The sequence below is a fragment of the Pongo pygmaeus genome, chromosome 5, assembly GCF_028885625.2.
Source record: "Pongo pygmaeus isolate AG05252 chromosome 5, NHGRI_mPonPyg2-v2.0_pri, whole genome shotgun sequence".
NCBI classification, from domain to species: Eukaryota; Metazoa; Chordata; class Mammalia; order Primates; family Hominidae; genus Pongo; species Pongo pygmaeus.
Genome location: NC_072378.2, coordinates 54,050,709 through 54,067,566, shown reverse-complemented (window position 1 = coordinate 54,067,566; position 16,858 = coordinate 54,050,709). Strand labels below are relative to the sequence as shown.

Below are 16,858 nucleotides of genomic sequence, written 5' to 3'. Positions count from 1 at the left end.
AAAATTTTTCTTTTAATCTCAGTTTTTTTCTAAACAAACCCAAACTTAATAATAATGGCATAGGAATTATTTCAATAAAATGTAAAATCTGTTAGTTACCAAAAAGCAAAACAAAAGACCTTCAGCAGTGCACAAAATATTATGTTGGAAGAAAACATTTCCTTTACACCTGTATTGTTAGCATCAGGCCACAACAAACAGAACTTGAGGGAAAAAAAACTTATATGAGCTGAAAATGAGATGAAGGTGAGCATTACTATTTTACACCTTTTAAAAGGGGAGAGAAAACCAAAAATGGTGAGATGCAATAAAAGTTGAACTTTGGGTTAAAAAATTAAAATATCTTACAATTTATTAAGAGTAAATCCAGCCAGGCATGGTGGCTCATGCCTGTAATCCCAGCACTTTGGGAGGCTGAGGCAGGCAGATCACGAGGTCAGGAGTTTGAAACCAGCCTGGCCAATGTGGTGAAACCCCGTCTCTACTAAAAATACAAAAATTAGCCAGGCGTGGTGGCAGATGCCTGTAATCCCAGCTACTCGAGAGGCTGAGGCAGGAGAATTGCTTGAACCTGGGAGGCGGAGGTTGTAGTGAGCTGATAACATGCCACTGAACTCCAGCCTGAGTGACAGAGCAAGAATCCATCTCGGAAAAATAAAGAAAAAGAGTAAATCAATCCCCTAACAAAATTTTATTGTTCTAATCAATTATTTAGTGTATAAGTGTGTTTTTTTACATCAAACCCAATTTCTAGAAAGACCATTATAATTTCCCTTTAATCATACACAACTTGATCATATAAAAGTTTTGTTTTGTTTTGTTTTTTTGAGACAGACTCTCACTCTGTCACCCAGGCTGGCATGCAGTGGCCCAATCTTGGCTCACTGCAACCTCCACCTCACGGGTTCAAGCAATTCTCCCTGCCTCAGCCTTCTGCATATCTGGGATTACAGGCACCTGACACCACACCTGGCTAATTTTTTTGTATTTTTTAGTAGAGATGAGGTTTTGCCATGTTGGCCAGGCTGGTCTTGAACTCCTGACTTCAGGTGATCCACCTGCCTCGGCCTCCCAAAGTGCTGAGATTACAGGTGTGAGCCACCGTGCCCGGCTGAAAGTTTTTTTTTTAAAATAAATCCTCTTATTGTGGCTTACACAGATCATTCATGACATGCTTGGACTTTCTGGTTTGTCCTGAACACCCCTCTTTCTTAAACAACCAGTCATCTTATTCCAGAACTAAATTTACCATATAAGATTCTTTCTCATATAAAATTATTTCTCTTCAAGCTTTCTTAGCAAAAAATACCTTTTATTTCTGCAACTTTCTTTACATCTGCCTCATTTCCTGGTTTCTTTTATCTTGTTTTATATATAACCTTAAAATAAGCTTTGAATTAGACAAAAATTGTTCACCTTTTGAAAAGGACACATTTTGTTTTTTAGAAAAAATATTTTCCTATAATATATTTTCATTGTAAAATACCCAAATAATGAAATATCCATTATTTAATTTAATGCAACTTTAGATTCTAAATTATGACAAGTTTATCTATAAGTATTTATCCCATTACATTTACCTAATTATTTTAATTGTTTACCTAGATTATTTATGAAAACTGTGATAGTCATCATTTAAAGTTGTGAAACTCACCATTGCAAAATTATAATTCACACAGTGAAAAAGATATGACCTAACTGACTCCCTCTTGCCGCTAACCTCCAAACTATCCTTGTTCATTCCTGGGCATAGGCCGAACTGACTGTGGGAGGAACTTAGTTTGGTTTAGCTTTGAAACAAAGATGATAACAGTCATTTCCCAAAAGAAACCTTATTGCCTGTGGACTAGACTCCCTAAGGCCACAAGATTAGAAGTTATAGTAATTTTACTAAATAATTCAAGATGTAGCTATTTTCATTAAACCAATATCAATGTCTTATTTATTAAAAATTAACACAAACAAAGATCATTCTGTTTTAGGCTGAGTTTATAGTTTTGTAACCCTATGCCAAATTTTGACACCTTACAGTATTTGGCAGGGATAAATATGAAATGACTTGATCCATAAATGCAAACAAAAATGTATGCTGACAATTCTTAAGACATTTCTAATATTACTTCACCAATAATTTTAAAGCTAGCTTATTTATTAAAGATTTTACTTAAATCACGTAAACTTGAAAAAGCATTTGGCTAGTCTTTTCTTTTTTCTGATAAAGCATTGGATTTAAGCACCTTTATTTTTCTGTAAGCCAATTAATTACAGCTTTTTATATATTTTTAGTAGTGAAATGTGTACATAACACATAGATACATAGATGTATTGGGCATACTGATAGAAGTACATCTTATAGATTCCTAAGACCTCCTTTTGTTTTCCCCTGTCTTAGACTTGCAAACTCTTGATAACCTGTTTCACTAACCTGGCAGTTGTCAGCTAAATAGCCCTAAACCTGCATATTGAAGGAAACAACTCTTAGATGAAAAATCAGATAGCAAAATTTACATCTCAAGGTACAGACAGAAAAAGTCTAGTGGTGATAGAGGGAGACTAAAGATGGATGCCAAATCAAACATAAAATTATAGAACTCTATCATAGGATTGTATGAGGAGACCAACTTTATTCAGATAGGGATTATTTATTTTTTACCTAGATCTCTGAAATCTGGGCAGAGTCCACACTGAATCCTGGGTCTCCAAAAAGGGAGAATTATTATGAGGCTAGACCATGTAATGCTTTTGCAGTGCACTTAAAACAATTTTTTTTAAGCAAAGACATTTCAGAGTGTCTAAATTACACTCTTCCTTAAAAACTGAAGAGTAGCCTCTGTTGCAATACCTATTCTAGTCAATAAATCAGGTAACACAATACAAATGCAAGCAGTTTAAGAGCTGATACAAGTTGTCTGTTTACACTCTTGGAGTTCCATAAGGAAAAATGGGTTTCTCCCCAGTAGGGAGTCTGGTGCCTTCTCCATTTTCTTTAAGGAACCCCAGGCTACTATAAACTATTTTAGGCCCCACATGTGGCAGAGGGTGCAAGAGAAAGGAGAGACAGCAGAAGTAAATGAAGAAAACAGAATTCAGCCAACTGAGAAGAAAAAATCTTTTGCTCAAAAAAAGAGATGAAGTCCTAGGAGAAAAACAAACAAACCATGATGTCCTTTTAAATAGAAATACCCACCCACACACACACACACAAATTGCTGCTATTGCTGAAGTACCAAGTATCAAACCAGAAAGGGCTTGATTTAGGAAGCAAAATCAGGCTGTTGTGGTGAAAAAAAAAGATGGCAGAACCCTTGGCTATGGAACTGCAGTGTAGGGCAATAGCCATTGCTCTTTCAGTTTGGCCTGGCTAGCAAAGAGGTGGCCTTGCTATGTAAAGAAAGCCCCTTAAGTAGTCAAAATCAAAAATATATTTTTTTCTTTTGCTGGCCATTTTTCTCCCTCCACCACACCATCTTTTTTCTTTTGTGAGAATTTAGCCACTTCAGAGGGTTTATTCCTCATAATTTGGAACTTTCCTTCAGATTTGATCAAGTCAGATAGTTTGATCAAACCCAATGGGAAAAAGACCAAAACAACAACAAAAACAGAAACAAACAACAACAAAAACAGGAACAAACAACAACAAAAAAAGCAGTTAAGCCAAAAAATCAATGGCACAACTTGTACAATTACTGAGTGTTCTAATGGTAAGGAGAAATTAAGACCAGCTAGTTGTTCATCTTAACTTTAGCCAAAACAAACCCCAATTCAGTTACTTTCTTAGGGATGAGTCCCAAGCTGAAGACTGCTCTCTACCATCCTAGAAGCAGGAAAAATCTCAAATTTGGCTTCCCTTGGAAGCCAGCTGAAACTCTATAAAGGAGTTACCTGTCTTCAATCTTCATGGAAGCAGGAAAAATTTGCCTTGTATTGGAAGCAAGTAAAACTCCAAAGGAAGTTGTACAACAAAATAAACTTTAGATCTCGACCAAATTTTGGGAAATCAGGGATTCTCTGGAGGGGGTGCTTGCAGGCTTCAGCGAATTGTCCTATTGGTTTGAGCCATAAAGCTAGCTCGAGCTGGTACCAGGCACTGATAGGAGATTTGTCAAATGTCAGTGGCACAAACACTCAGAATCCCTTCATGGTTGCCAAAATGTGAACCCTGAATATCTGAGATAGGTGTCAGTTAATTTAGAAAGTTTATTTTGCCAAGGTTGAGGATGCGTACCCATGACACACTCTCAGGAGGTCATGACAACATGTGCCCAAGGTGGTCAGGGCACAGCTTGTTTTTATACATTTTAGGGAGATATGAGACACCAATCAATATATGTAAGATGTACACTGGTTCTGTCTGGTGAGGTGGGACAATTCAAGCAAGGAGGGGGCTTCCAGGTCACATGTAGGTGAGAGACAAATTATTGCATTCCTTTGAGTTTCTGATTAGCCTTTCCAAAGGAGGCAATCAGATACCCATTTATCTCAGTGAGCAGAGGGATGACTTTGGATGGAATGGGAGGCAGGTTTGCCCTAAACAGTTCCCTGCTTGACTTTTCCCTTTAGCTTAGTGATGTTGGGGCCCCAAGATTTATTTTCCTTTCACAAGTAAGTGGCCACAAGAGAAACAGAAACAGGATTAGGAAAGGGCCCTAACCCCTCCCATCACAGGCTCCATCAGCACATTAGAGAGGAGTATACTAGGTAACTATATATACATATTTGTGCCTGTGATAACTGCAAATAAAATGACACTAACCATTGTAAATGTTCAGTTCTTCTCAACTATTCATTTTGATGATCTTGGAAACCCTTGCAAATATTTAAAGACAAGCATTCGTGTAATAGAGTTCATCGTAATACATTGTGAACCCCAAATATCTGAGACGGGTCATAGTCAATTTAGAAAGTTTATTTTGCCAAGGTTAAGGACATGCCCGTGACACAGCCTCAGGAGGTCCTGATGACTTGTGCCCAAGGTAGTTGGGGTACAGCTTGCTTTTATTAGTTTTAGGGAGACAGGAGATATCAATCATTATGTGTAAGATGTACCTTGGTTCTGTCCAGTAAGGCATACAGGGTTGGGGGGAGCAGAGGGGGATTCTTTTGAGTCTTCGACCAGCCTTTCACCGAATACACAATTTAGTCTGGCTCAGTGAATCTGCATTTTTATATAAACAATATGGCAGAGGAAGCAATCAGATATGCATTTGTCTCAGATGAGCCTCAGAAAGATGACTTTGGTTTCTGTCTGTCCTTTGTCCACAAGGAAATTCCTTGTAGGCAAATTGTGAGGGAGGTATGTAGCCTTTTATCTTTGTAGCTATTTTATTTAGGAATAAAATGAGATGCAGGAAGGTTTGCCTGACATCGTTTCCAGCTTGATTTTTCCCTTGGCTTAGTGCTTTGGAGGTGTCGAGATTTATTTTCCTTTTACAACATATAGAGGAGTGTCTCAACCTTGATACTACTGACATTTAGAGTAGGACAATTCTTGTTGTGGGGATGTCCTGTGTATTGTAAGATAAGTTTTTAGGTGAGTTGAATTTTTTTCCTTAAGTTACTTACTACATTTAAGTTTAAGTACTAAAATAAGTGGCAGGGGGTACTGTATGAGAAAAAATACTTTCGGGAAGTACAATTTTTTTTTTTTTTTTTTGCTTTTAGTAACTGGTCTTATCTAAGCAAAATTGCTCAATTATTCAGTACAATTGCCTTTCTACATAGATGTAATTATGGCTAACACTTTTTCACATCTCATCATCCATGAATAATATGTTATAGTGTGCCAAAGTTCAATTATTTGGTGTTATCTAATCTAGAATGAACTTTACATATATTTATGTAAACTAAGGTGAATGAAATGGAAGAAAAAAGGCAGAGACTAAGATCAGATATCTTTAAAAAGGTAAACACATGCCTTAGCAACCTTACTCACATTTTGACACTTGGCCTATTTTAGCAATATTAATCACCCATGCACAGCCATTGTCAAGTCATTTATACTATATGTGACAAGCATGTTTTTCTGGCTTCAGATTTTGTTTTTAAATACAAAGCCCCACAATTTGGAACAACAGCTGGATAATTTGGAGTGAAAAAACTGGATAAGATCTACCATCTCCAAATTTAGAATGACAGAAATTGGTTTCCAGTAAGATATGTCAACAAAAAGAGTCAAACTCTATAAAATAGTTGAAGACATTTATTTTGAGCCAAATATGAGTGGCCATGGCTGTGACACAACCCCAAGTGATCCTGAGAACATGTGCCCAAGGTGGTCGGGCTACATATTGCTTGGTTTCATACATTTTAGGTGGATGTAAGACATCAATACATGAAAGATGGTGGTTCAGTCCAGAAACATGCCCCGAAAATGTGAGACAACTTGGGAAACATGAGACAACTCGGGGTGAGGGGGCTATATTAGTTCATTTTCATGCTGCTGATAAACACATACCTGAGACTGGGAAGAAAAAGAGATTTAATTGAACTTACAGTTTCACATGGCTAGGGAGGCCTCAGAATCATGGTGGGAGGTGAAAGGCACTTCTTACATGGCAGCAGCCAGAGAAAACGAGGAGGAAGCAAAAGCAGAAACCCCTGATAAACCCATCACATCTCATGAGACTTATTCACCATCACGAGAATAGCATGGGAAAGACCAGCCAGCATGATTCAATTACTTCCCCCTGGGTCCCTCCCAAAACAGGTGTGAATTCTGGAAGATACAATTCAAGTTGAGATTTGGGTGGGGACACAGCCAAAACATATCATTCCACCCCTTGCCCCTCCAAATCTCATGTCCTCACATTTCAAAACTGATCATACCTTCCCAACAGTCCCCCAAAGTCTTAACTCATTTCAGAATTAACCCAAAAGTCCGCAGTCCAAAGTCTCATCTGAGTCAAGGCAAGTCCCTTCTGCTTATGAGCCTGTAAAACCGAAAGCAAGCTAGTTACTTCCTAGATAAAATGGGGGTACAGGTATTGGGTAAATACAGCCATTCCAAATGGGAGAAATTAGCCAAAACAAAGGGGTTACAAGGCCCATGCAAGTCCGAAATCTAGTGGACCAGTCAAATTTTAAAGCTCCAAAATGATATCCTTTGACTCCAGGTCTCATATTCAGGTCATGCTGATGGAAGAGGTGGGTTCCCATGGTCTTGGGCAGCTCTGCCCCGGTGGCTTTGCAGGGTACAGCCTCCCTCCCAGCTGTTTTCACAGGCTGGCATTGAGTGTCTGCGGCTTTTCCAAGTGCATGGTGCAAGCAGTCAGTGGATCTACCATCCAGGGATCTGGAGGACAGTGGCCCTCTTCTCACAGCTCCACTAGGCAGTGCTCCATTAGGGACTCTGTGTGGGGGCTCTAACTCCACATTTCCCTTCTGCTCTGCCCTAGCAGAGGTACTCCATGAGGCCCCTGCCCGTGCAGCAAACTTCTGCCTGGGCATCCAGGTGTTTTCATACATCTTCTGAAATCTAGGTGGAGGTTACCAAACCTCAATTCTTGATTTCTGTGCACGTACAGGCTCAACACCACTTGGAAGCTGCCAAGGCTTGGGGCTTCCATCCTCTGAAGCCACAGCCTGAGCTGTATGTTGGCCCCTTTCAATCATGGTTGGAGTGGCTGGGACACAGGGCACCAAGTCCCTGGGCTGCACACAGCATGGAGACCCTGGGCCTGGCCCACAAAACCACTTTTTTCTCCTGGGCCTCCAGGCCTGTGGTGGAAGGGGCTGCCATGAAGGTCTCTGACATGGCCTGGAGACATTTTCCCCATGGTCTCGGGGATTAACATTAGGCTCCTTGTTACTTATGCAAATTTCTGACACCGGCTTGAATTTCTCCCCAGAAGATGGTTTTTTCTTTTCTATTACATAGTCAGACTGCAAATTTTCCAAACTTTTATGACCTGCTTCCCTTATAAAACTTTAACAGTACCCAAGTCACTTATTGAATGCTTTGCTGCTTAGAAATTTCTTCTACCAGGTATCCTAAATCATCTTTCTCAAGTTCAAAGTTCCACAAATCTCTAGGGCAGGGGCACGATGCCACCAGTCTCTTTGCTCAAACATAACAAGAGTCACTTTTACTCCAGTTCCCAACAAGTTCCTCATCTCCATCTGAGACCACCTCTGCCTGGACATTATTGTCCATATTGCTGTCAGCATTTTGGGCAAAGCCATTCAACTAGTCTCTAGGAAGCTCCAAACTTTCCCACATTTTCCTGTCTTCTTCTGAGCCCTCCAAACTGTTCCAACCTCTGCCTGTTACCCAGTTCCAATGTTGATTCTACATTTTCAGATATCTTTTCAGCAACACACCACTCTACTGGTACCAATTTACTGTATTAGTCCATTTTCACACTGCTGATAAAAACATAACTGAGACTGGGAAAAAAAAAGAGGTTTAATTGGACTTACAGTTCCACATGGCTGGGAGGGCCTTACAATCATGGTGGGAGGTGAAAGGCACTTCTTACAGGGTGGCACCAAGAGAAAATGAGGAATAAGCAAAAGGGGAAACCCATCAGATCTTGTGAGACTTATTCACTACCATGAGAATAGCACCGGAAAGACCAGCCCCCATGATTCAACTACCTCCTCCTGGGTCCCTCTCAAAACAGGTGGGAATTCTGGGAGATACAATTCAAGTTGAGATTTGGATGGGGACACAGCCAAACCATATCAGAGGGTCAGTTCCAGGTCCCTGCTAATGTTTGAATAGGTGGATTCAAAGGTTTTCTGAATGGCAATTGGTTGAGTTTACCTAAGGACCTAGAATCAATAGAAGGGAGTGTCTGGGTTAACTAAGGAGTTGTGGAGACCAAGGTTCTTATTATACAGATGAAGGCTCCAGGTAGCAGGCTTCAAAGATAATAGATTGTAAATGTTTGTTGGGAGACTTAAAAAGGTGCCAGACTCCGTTAATTCTCTTCTGGATCAGGAAAAAGACCTGGAAAGGGAAGGGGATTCTCTACAGGATGTAGATTTTCCCCACAAGAAACAGCTTTGCAGGGCCATTTCAAAATATGTCAAAGAACCGTATTTTGGGATAAAATACTTGATTTCTTCAGGGCCTATTATCCATCATGTTGGTATTTTACTGTTCCAAAGAACCTGTTTAGTCAGTCTTCAGGTCTCTGTTTCAATGTTAATGCTGGTCAGCTGTGCCCGAAATCCAAAGGGAGGATGTTATAATTAGGCATGTCTGATCACCTATTCCATCATGGCCTGAAGTAGTGTTTCATATTTCAGGTTTACTTTTTTTTAATTTATTTTTTATTTTTTTTGAGACGGAGTCTCACTCTGTCACCCAGGCTGGAGTGCAGTGGCATGATTTTGGTTCATTGCAACCTCCGCCTCCCTGGTTCAAGTGATTCTCCCACCTCAGCCTCCCAAGTAGCTGGGATTGCTGGTGCATGCCACCACACCTGGCTAATTTTTGTATTTTAAGTAGAGACGGGGTTTCGCTGTGTTGGCCAGGCTGGTCTTGAACTCCTGACCTCAGGTGATCTGCCCGCCTCAGCCTCCCAAAGTGGTGGGATTACAGGTGTGAGTCACTGCGCCTGGCCTCAGGTTTACTTCAGAATGTTCTTGGCCTAGAGGAGTGGTCCATTCAGTTAGTTGGAGAGCTTAGAATTTTATTTTTGGTTTACGGATATTAGGGTATTGCTCATTATTTTCCATCTTTCTAGATCACCTCCCATACCAGCTGCTCAAACCTCATCTTCTACATTCCTCTTTCTTTCTTCAACCTTCACTTAGAGCTCAGGTCCTGAGATCAGACTTGAGTGAGATTTCCTTTAAACTAATGGGAGGAGGTAAGTAACTGTAACATACAAAGATGAATAATAAGTACATGAAGAGGTGGGCACCATGGCTCACACCTGTAATCCCAGCACTGTGGGAAGGCAAGGCAGGTGGATCACCTGAGTCAGGAGTTCAAGATCAACCTGGCCAATATGGCGAAACCCCATCTCTACTAAAAATACAAAAACTAGGGCCGGGCACAGTGGCTCACACATGTAATCCCAGCACTTTGGGAGGCCGAGGCTGGCAGATTACCTGACGTCAGGAGTTCAAGACCACCCTGGCTAACGGTGAAACCCTGTCTCTACTGAAAATACAAAAATTAGCCAGGCATGGTGGCAGGCGCCTATAGTCCCAGCTACTCGGGCGGCTGAGGCAGGAGAATCGCTTGAACCCAGGAGGTGAAGGTTGCAGTGAGCCACGATCATGCCACTGCACTCCAGCCTGGGCGACAGAGCGAGACTCCCGTTCAAAAAAAAAAAAAAAGAAAAAAGTACATGAAGAGCCATTACACTATGTTCTCTCAACTTTTGTGCTTTATTGGAAATGTCTATAATAAAAAGTTATCTTTAATTATTCTCCAGTGAGAAGAGTAAGTCTACAGGACTCAGATATCACTCGCCCTGTTCCAACACATTATCATGGCATCTTTATCTTCTATAAAAATACAATGAGTTTTTCTAGAAAAAAAAGCTCACCACTTCCCATGTGTTTTGGATCCCAACAAGTCAGGTCTCCTGAGACATCCTGCTTCTGAAAACATCCTTTCTCGTTCCCACATCTTCAATCTTGCCCCCTTTTGACGCCTACCCATCTTCTTTAGCACACTCAAACTTCTCCATGTTAAAAAAGTTCTTCACTTGAACTTCACAGACCTTTTGTAACTCTACACGAAAACAAGCACATTTATATTTTCCAAAAATCCATGTAAACTAAAAATTGGCTTGGAAAAGGTCAAAAGAGTTTCCTTGCTTTTTTGACAATGACAATAGCACCCCTCAGCAGCATGTATTACAAATAGTACACAATACAAAAAGATTTGAACCCTTTCAACTAATTTTAGTAATAACATCAGAAAATGTTTACGCTGGAAGGGAAACTTTATCCTCCAGACTCTCATTTGTACAGATGAGAGGAAAGGACTCTCCAATGATTATCACAACTTTGCTTAGATTGACCCAGCAGGTAGCCCTCTGAGATGGGGCCAAAGCCCCAGTATTTTGGGTACTGCTCTTCCATCATAAAGCCCCCAGGGATCTTCTTGAATAAGATCAAGTCAAATTCCAAGTATAACTCAATTGTACGGAGAAAATTCCTTCTGTATCTTTTGTTCTTTAACATTTACACTGAAGTTAAGAAATAACCATTCGTTTCTACCAATTAAGAAATTTAACAGACAAAAATCTTAAGGACTTCACAGGCAGATCCGCGGGTTTTAGGGAAAGGGTGTGTTAAGGGAGAAGAAAGGATGTAATGAAGGTTGGCATCAAGTCCCAGGAAGAAACACACTGAAGGCAGCCACCAGCTTCACCCAGGCTGAGTGGTGTAGCAGCCAGCTTTGAAATATCACTGGAGTTCAAACCCCAGCTTAGCCACTACCTGTTACTTAGTATTACTGGATCTCAGTTGCCTCACTTATAAAATGTGGCAAAAATTAGTACTGTTTTATGGATACCAGCTCAAAGTGCCTGGCATAGAATGTGATATACCGGGACCCACGCGACAGACCACCAAGGTCAAGGGATACTCAAGCCAAAGAGAGCGGTAAAGGCAGGGGCAGATGACCTAGAAGTGCCTTCCTCAGAGTCCCCTAGGCACTCTCTCTGTTTTCCTTATTTGATCTCGCGAAGCCGCTGACTCAGGGGAAACTGGGAATGGCGTGACCACAGGGAAAATGATGTATTTTTTGGTCCTTGGAGGCCCGAAACCCATCGTGTCTGAAATGACTGCTGCAATCCTAGCAGCAGCAGCAGCCCAGAAGTCAGGAGTGATGGACTGAGACTTTGCCCTGAGAAGCCTCCCCCGGATTGACCTCCGGCTCGGAGCCCGCACAAAGTGCTGAGTCACGGGGAGGCGGGCCCGCGCAGTCACGTGGCGGGGGCTGTATCACAACAACGGCGCGGCGTGCACCGCCCGCGGCCCACACCGCTTCCTCCCGCGACAGGCCGGCTCTCCGAGCATGCTCAGCTTGGCCTCACGACTGCACCGCGTCCCCCGATGCGGATTTCCACGGTCCAGGTTTTCCGGGCGGCTCTGGGGGCGGGGCCTGTGTTGTTCCGCGGGGCTGCGAGGCGAGGTTGCGGTGCCAGGGCGCCGCTGGGCAGAGATGGGTTCCCGGCGAGCGGGTCTCGCGTTTTTCCGCGGAAGACACTACTGGGAATCGGCCTTTGGTCATGGTCTAGGGAAGAGCTGATTCTGCAAGATATGAGCTCCTTCTTTCCCCTTCAGCTATCGTTACAGCCCTGATGGAGCTGTCTGCTGAAAACTCACTTCCAGATGTCGAAACCTAGCCCTGGGTGCAGTCTACAGAATGAAATCGAGCAGTAGTGGACCTATGCAGGCAAAGCATTGTCAGAGGGGAGTAACTCTTGTTAAATATGACTTCAGTTGATCCGTGATGGGATTTTTGTTTTTTCTTTGTAACAAAAAAGGCTAAAGGCACTGAGAGATCAAGGTTTAAATTGGGCATAACTGCCCTGTGATGCAGCAGTGCCCGCGCCGTTTTTGGGATTGTCCAAAGCCCTGGGACCCCCGCTGGGGCAGCTGGTTCAGAATTCGGGGGGGTAGGGTGAGGGAGGTCCCTTATGTGAGTGTGAGCCGGGATCTAGGACAGAGTAACTCCAATTACAGTGTTAAACTCTTACTAGGTTCAGTGTCGCGTAGGGCTTTGGCTAGACTAGAATTTAGTCTATTATTGAACCGCCCAGGTCCATGATTCCTAACAGGTGCATGGGAAAAGTGTATGGTGTGCAGCAGGTGTATGGGAAAAGTGCTTTGCAAAGTGTAAATCAAGGTCTACATCAGTACTGTTTCAATAAAGTGGAATGAGAGCCACATATGTAATCTTAAATTTTTCAGTAGCCTCCTTTAAAACTAAAAATAAAAGTGGCGGGGGGGGGGGTGGTGGTGAATTAATTTAAATAACATACCACATCATATTTAACTCAAAATTTCCAAAATACTATATCGCTATGTAATCAATATAAAACTTTTAATGAGATATTTACATCTTTTTATTCTACTGTCTTAGAATCTGGTGTGTGACTTACACTCACAGCACATCTGGGCCACTAAGTTTTCATTGGAAATACTTGATCTGTAATTACATTTCATAAAATTTACAGTCAAAAATGGATTCACATTTCCAACTTGTTTCAAATTTACTTAAAAGTTTTCCAGTAACTGAATGGAATATCAGTTTTTAAATTTACATTTAAATTGATTAAATTAAAATGAAAATTTGGTTTCTTGGTCATGTTAGCCACATTTCAAATGTGCATTGGCCAATGTGGCTGATGGCTGTCGTGTTGAACAATGCAGGTCTATGAAAATGTCAGATGAGATTATGAAAATAAGCCAATGATCGTTGGATGTCTTACCTACATGTGAAACACTGTTTCTCCCCCTCTCCCACTACCTGCTTTTCACGGAAAAGCTAACATTTATTAAGCACACACTCTATACCAAGCACTTTTCTAGAATTAAAGATACAAAAGGCATAAGTCATCTGTGCCCCAGAGGAATTCACTATTTAGTGTGGAGCTATCTTTAAAATGACTCTATCATTAATGTACGAATGCAGCCAAAACACAGAGAGGAATAACTGTGACTCAAAAGATGAACATGAGTGTGTCAGATGAAGAATTTCAAGCAGGAAAAACAACAGAGTGCCAGAACCATATACAGATCTGGTGAGGCTGGTGGGAGGGCAAAGGAAGTTGTTGAAAAGGCTGTGGAAAAATTAGAATGTGATTTGATTTCTATCCCAGCTGTGTGATGAGGATGGAAACATCATCTCCTGAGTTTCAAACATCCCTACCACACACACACGGACACACACACACACACACCATTGTGGAAATCCCAGCCAGACCTTGGGTATTCGTGTCCCCAAGCCCTGTGAGAGGCACATCCAATATGAAGGCTGTGGGAGAAGAGAATCCTGCTATCATGTACTCACTCATTCAGCAATTAATAAGTGCTTACTAAATGTTAACTCTGTAGTGCGAGGGAAGAGGGTATGATAAATACACACTTTCTGGGTAGGTACATGTATGATCTAGTTGCCTTCACTTTTCCCCTGACAGGTCATTGCTCTGTCAACACATATTTATTAAACAATCACTTGGGGGCACGGTACCTCCTTCTTCTCCTTTCCCTCCAAGATAAGGCCAACTCTAGGTGTTCCCACTATCTTCAACCCCACCCCACAGTAGGCTCACAAGAACGTCATTTTGATCACTTAAGGGATGAATTTTAGGTTTAGATGGAGGATAAACTTTGGAGATGGTTCCTCATATGATCTATCTGGAGACTTTTTGCAATAAATGGTGTCCGTGCCATCCAGAGAACATATGTCACCAGTTAATCAAGAGAGTAGGGAATAATGATGATTTACACAAGTTGACAAATTGATTCCTCTTAATAACCAGGTCAGTTTATTGGCCATCAACACTATACACATGTACACTATGCACATAATTACGACATCTATAAAAGATAGAATTAATCTAATTTTATGCAGATATGGGAAGAACTCGTCCCAAGTTTCACAGTCAGTAAGTGATGGAGCCTAGAGTTGAAGTGTTTCACTTCACTACCATGTTAATACTTTTCTCAACACATTCTGCCGCTCTCACTCTAAGTGTGTGTGAGGCCCTGTCCAACTAAAACATAATATGGTGAGTTCGTCATTGATTCAAATAATCAACTTTCTTCCCGAACCCCAAGTTTATCTCTTTTGATTAGGAAAAAAATGTATTTTGATATGTCGCGTTTGCGTAAAGCGAGGCCGACCGCACGCCCCCTTCTCGCGAGCTGCTCCCCTCAACTGCGCCCCAACTACCCTTGCACACGCCTCCTCAGCCTCGGCGGTTCCCACCGGGCTCCAGGCCACGCCTCCGCCGCTGCACCGCCTCCTCTCCCCGCCTTTGCCCGTAGTCTATAAAACCTGGAACGAAGGATCGCGCCCAGGAGCGGCGAGCTAGCGGACGCAAAGACTGGGCATGCTCGGCGGCGGCGCAGGTTTTGGTCACAAGTAGGAAGAAGCCAGTGCATCAGACCGGCAAAGAGAAGCGGGAGCCAGCGCGGCCGTGGGGTCCACCGCCGCCGCATCGGAGCGGGAGGAGGAGCAGCGGGGAGCCGGCCAGGGCGAGGCCGCCGGGCCGAGAGCCGTCCCGCCTGCTCTCGGTCTTCTGCCTTGGCGTCCGCGCGGTGCGTCGGACCCAGGGTCTGTCACCTGGGCGCCAGGGGCCGCCGCCGGGGAGCCGGAGCGGGCAGGACCCTCCCTCCGCCGACTGCGGCCCGAGAGCGCCCCCGCGGGGTGGAGCGGCAGCCGCCTTTTGCGGGCGGCTGAGTGTCCGTCTCGCGCCCGGAGCGGGCGACCGCCGTCAGCCCCGAGGAGGAGTAGGAGGGGGCGGCCATGGGGCTGCTGTCCCAGGGCTCGCCGCTGAGCTGGGAGGAAACCAAGCGCCATGCCGACCACGTGCGGCGGCACGGGATCCTCCAGTTCCTGCACATCTACCACGCTGTCAAGGACCGGCACAAGGACGTTCTCAAGTGGGGCGATGAGGTGAGCGCCCGCGGTCCCCGCCCCCGCCGGGCACCCGTGTCTGGCCGCCCGCGCTGCCTTTGTCTGGCCCTACACCCCCGGTCCTATCGCGGTCCGCGTTCTCCACTGTGCCCGGGGGTCCTCGAGCGCCTCCCGGCCCTGGGAGCATCGTCCCTGCCTTCGCCTAGTCGGTGTCCAGGGCCATCCTCCTGACTAGACTCCTTTCTCGTTCATTCATTCTTTTGGGTTTTCCCCTTCATTCCATAAACACGGATTGGGCGCTGGGAGGGCGTGAGCATGAAAAAGTGACATTAGGTGCTGCGAGTCTTCAACCTAGTGTATCTGCAGACCGGCAACTACCACGATCCACCTTACAGGCTCAAAATTCGCTTTTGCGGTCAATATGAAAGAGACTAAGTTTTCCTAGTAGGCCTGCTGCTTTTAGAAATCAGGTCTTCAGGATGTCCACTTCTGCCCTACCTCATGCAGGTGTCTTTTCCTTAAACCTCTCCAACTTCTCATCTCCCCTCTCCTCCAAAACACACACACTTGATAGCTATAAATTGAAACCAGTAAATTACGTCTCAGTTTCCTACATGGGGGAGGAACCTTCCTTTTCCTGTTTAATTCTAAGTGGGAATGCATTTAGAGTTTCAACATTAGGATTTCTTGTGTCTTTACATGGCCTAGGTCCAGCAACTAAACTTTACAAACCAGTGTTCTGCCTAGAGATGAAATGTCTCTAGATTCTTAGTATGTTGAACCATTGTTTATTGGAATGATCTGGAATGCAGCAATGTTAATTTAAAACTGTTGGTTTAGTGTCATCTGCCAAAACTTTTTGTGCCTTCCGTTTCTGTTTTTGAAAATTACGTGTATGCAGTACACATTAAATACGTCTTGAGAAGTCCATCTCTGTTTTTCTTGTTTTTAGCTTTTGCCTTAGATGGCTTGCCACCTGTGTAAGTTGTTTATCTTTTGGCCAGTGTTGATATCACTCTTGGCCAAAGTGCTGAGGTGCTGTTATACCAGTGCAGAATATCTCCTTTCAAAAAGTTAGTTTTTTTTTTTCTAAGATTAGGAGATAATTCTACCTCCTACAGCTGAAGAAACTGTGCTGTTTTAAATTAGGAAAGTATGATGACTAGTAATTCACATTTCTACAAAAAGTGGTTTGTCACACTTCTTTGAACAGAAAAAGCACAGCATGTGTTTTGATGATGATTCTTCAGTTTTACTGTAAAGTTCATAGTTTCTTTATAGCATCTGCCATTTTGTATA

At 43.0% G+C, this 16,858-nt stretch overlaps 1 protein-coding gene across 1 annotated transcript in view; it reads left to right on the top strand.

Moving 5' to 3' along the window:
* The first annotated feature begins 14,998 nt into the window (after positions 1-14,998).
* The window catches only part of GCLC (glutamate-cysteine ligase catalytic subunit), a 48,827-nt gene continuing 46,967 nt past the window's right edge, over positions 14,999-16,858 (top strand). Inside the window, exon 1 of the mRNA XM_054493615.1 lies at positions 14,999-15,598. Coding sequence (XP_054349590.1) covers positions 15,449-15,598 — 150 coding nt within the window. The 5' untranslated portion in view covers positions 14,999-15,448. The remainder of the gene's footprint in view (positions 15,599-16,858) is intronic.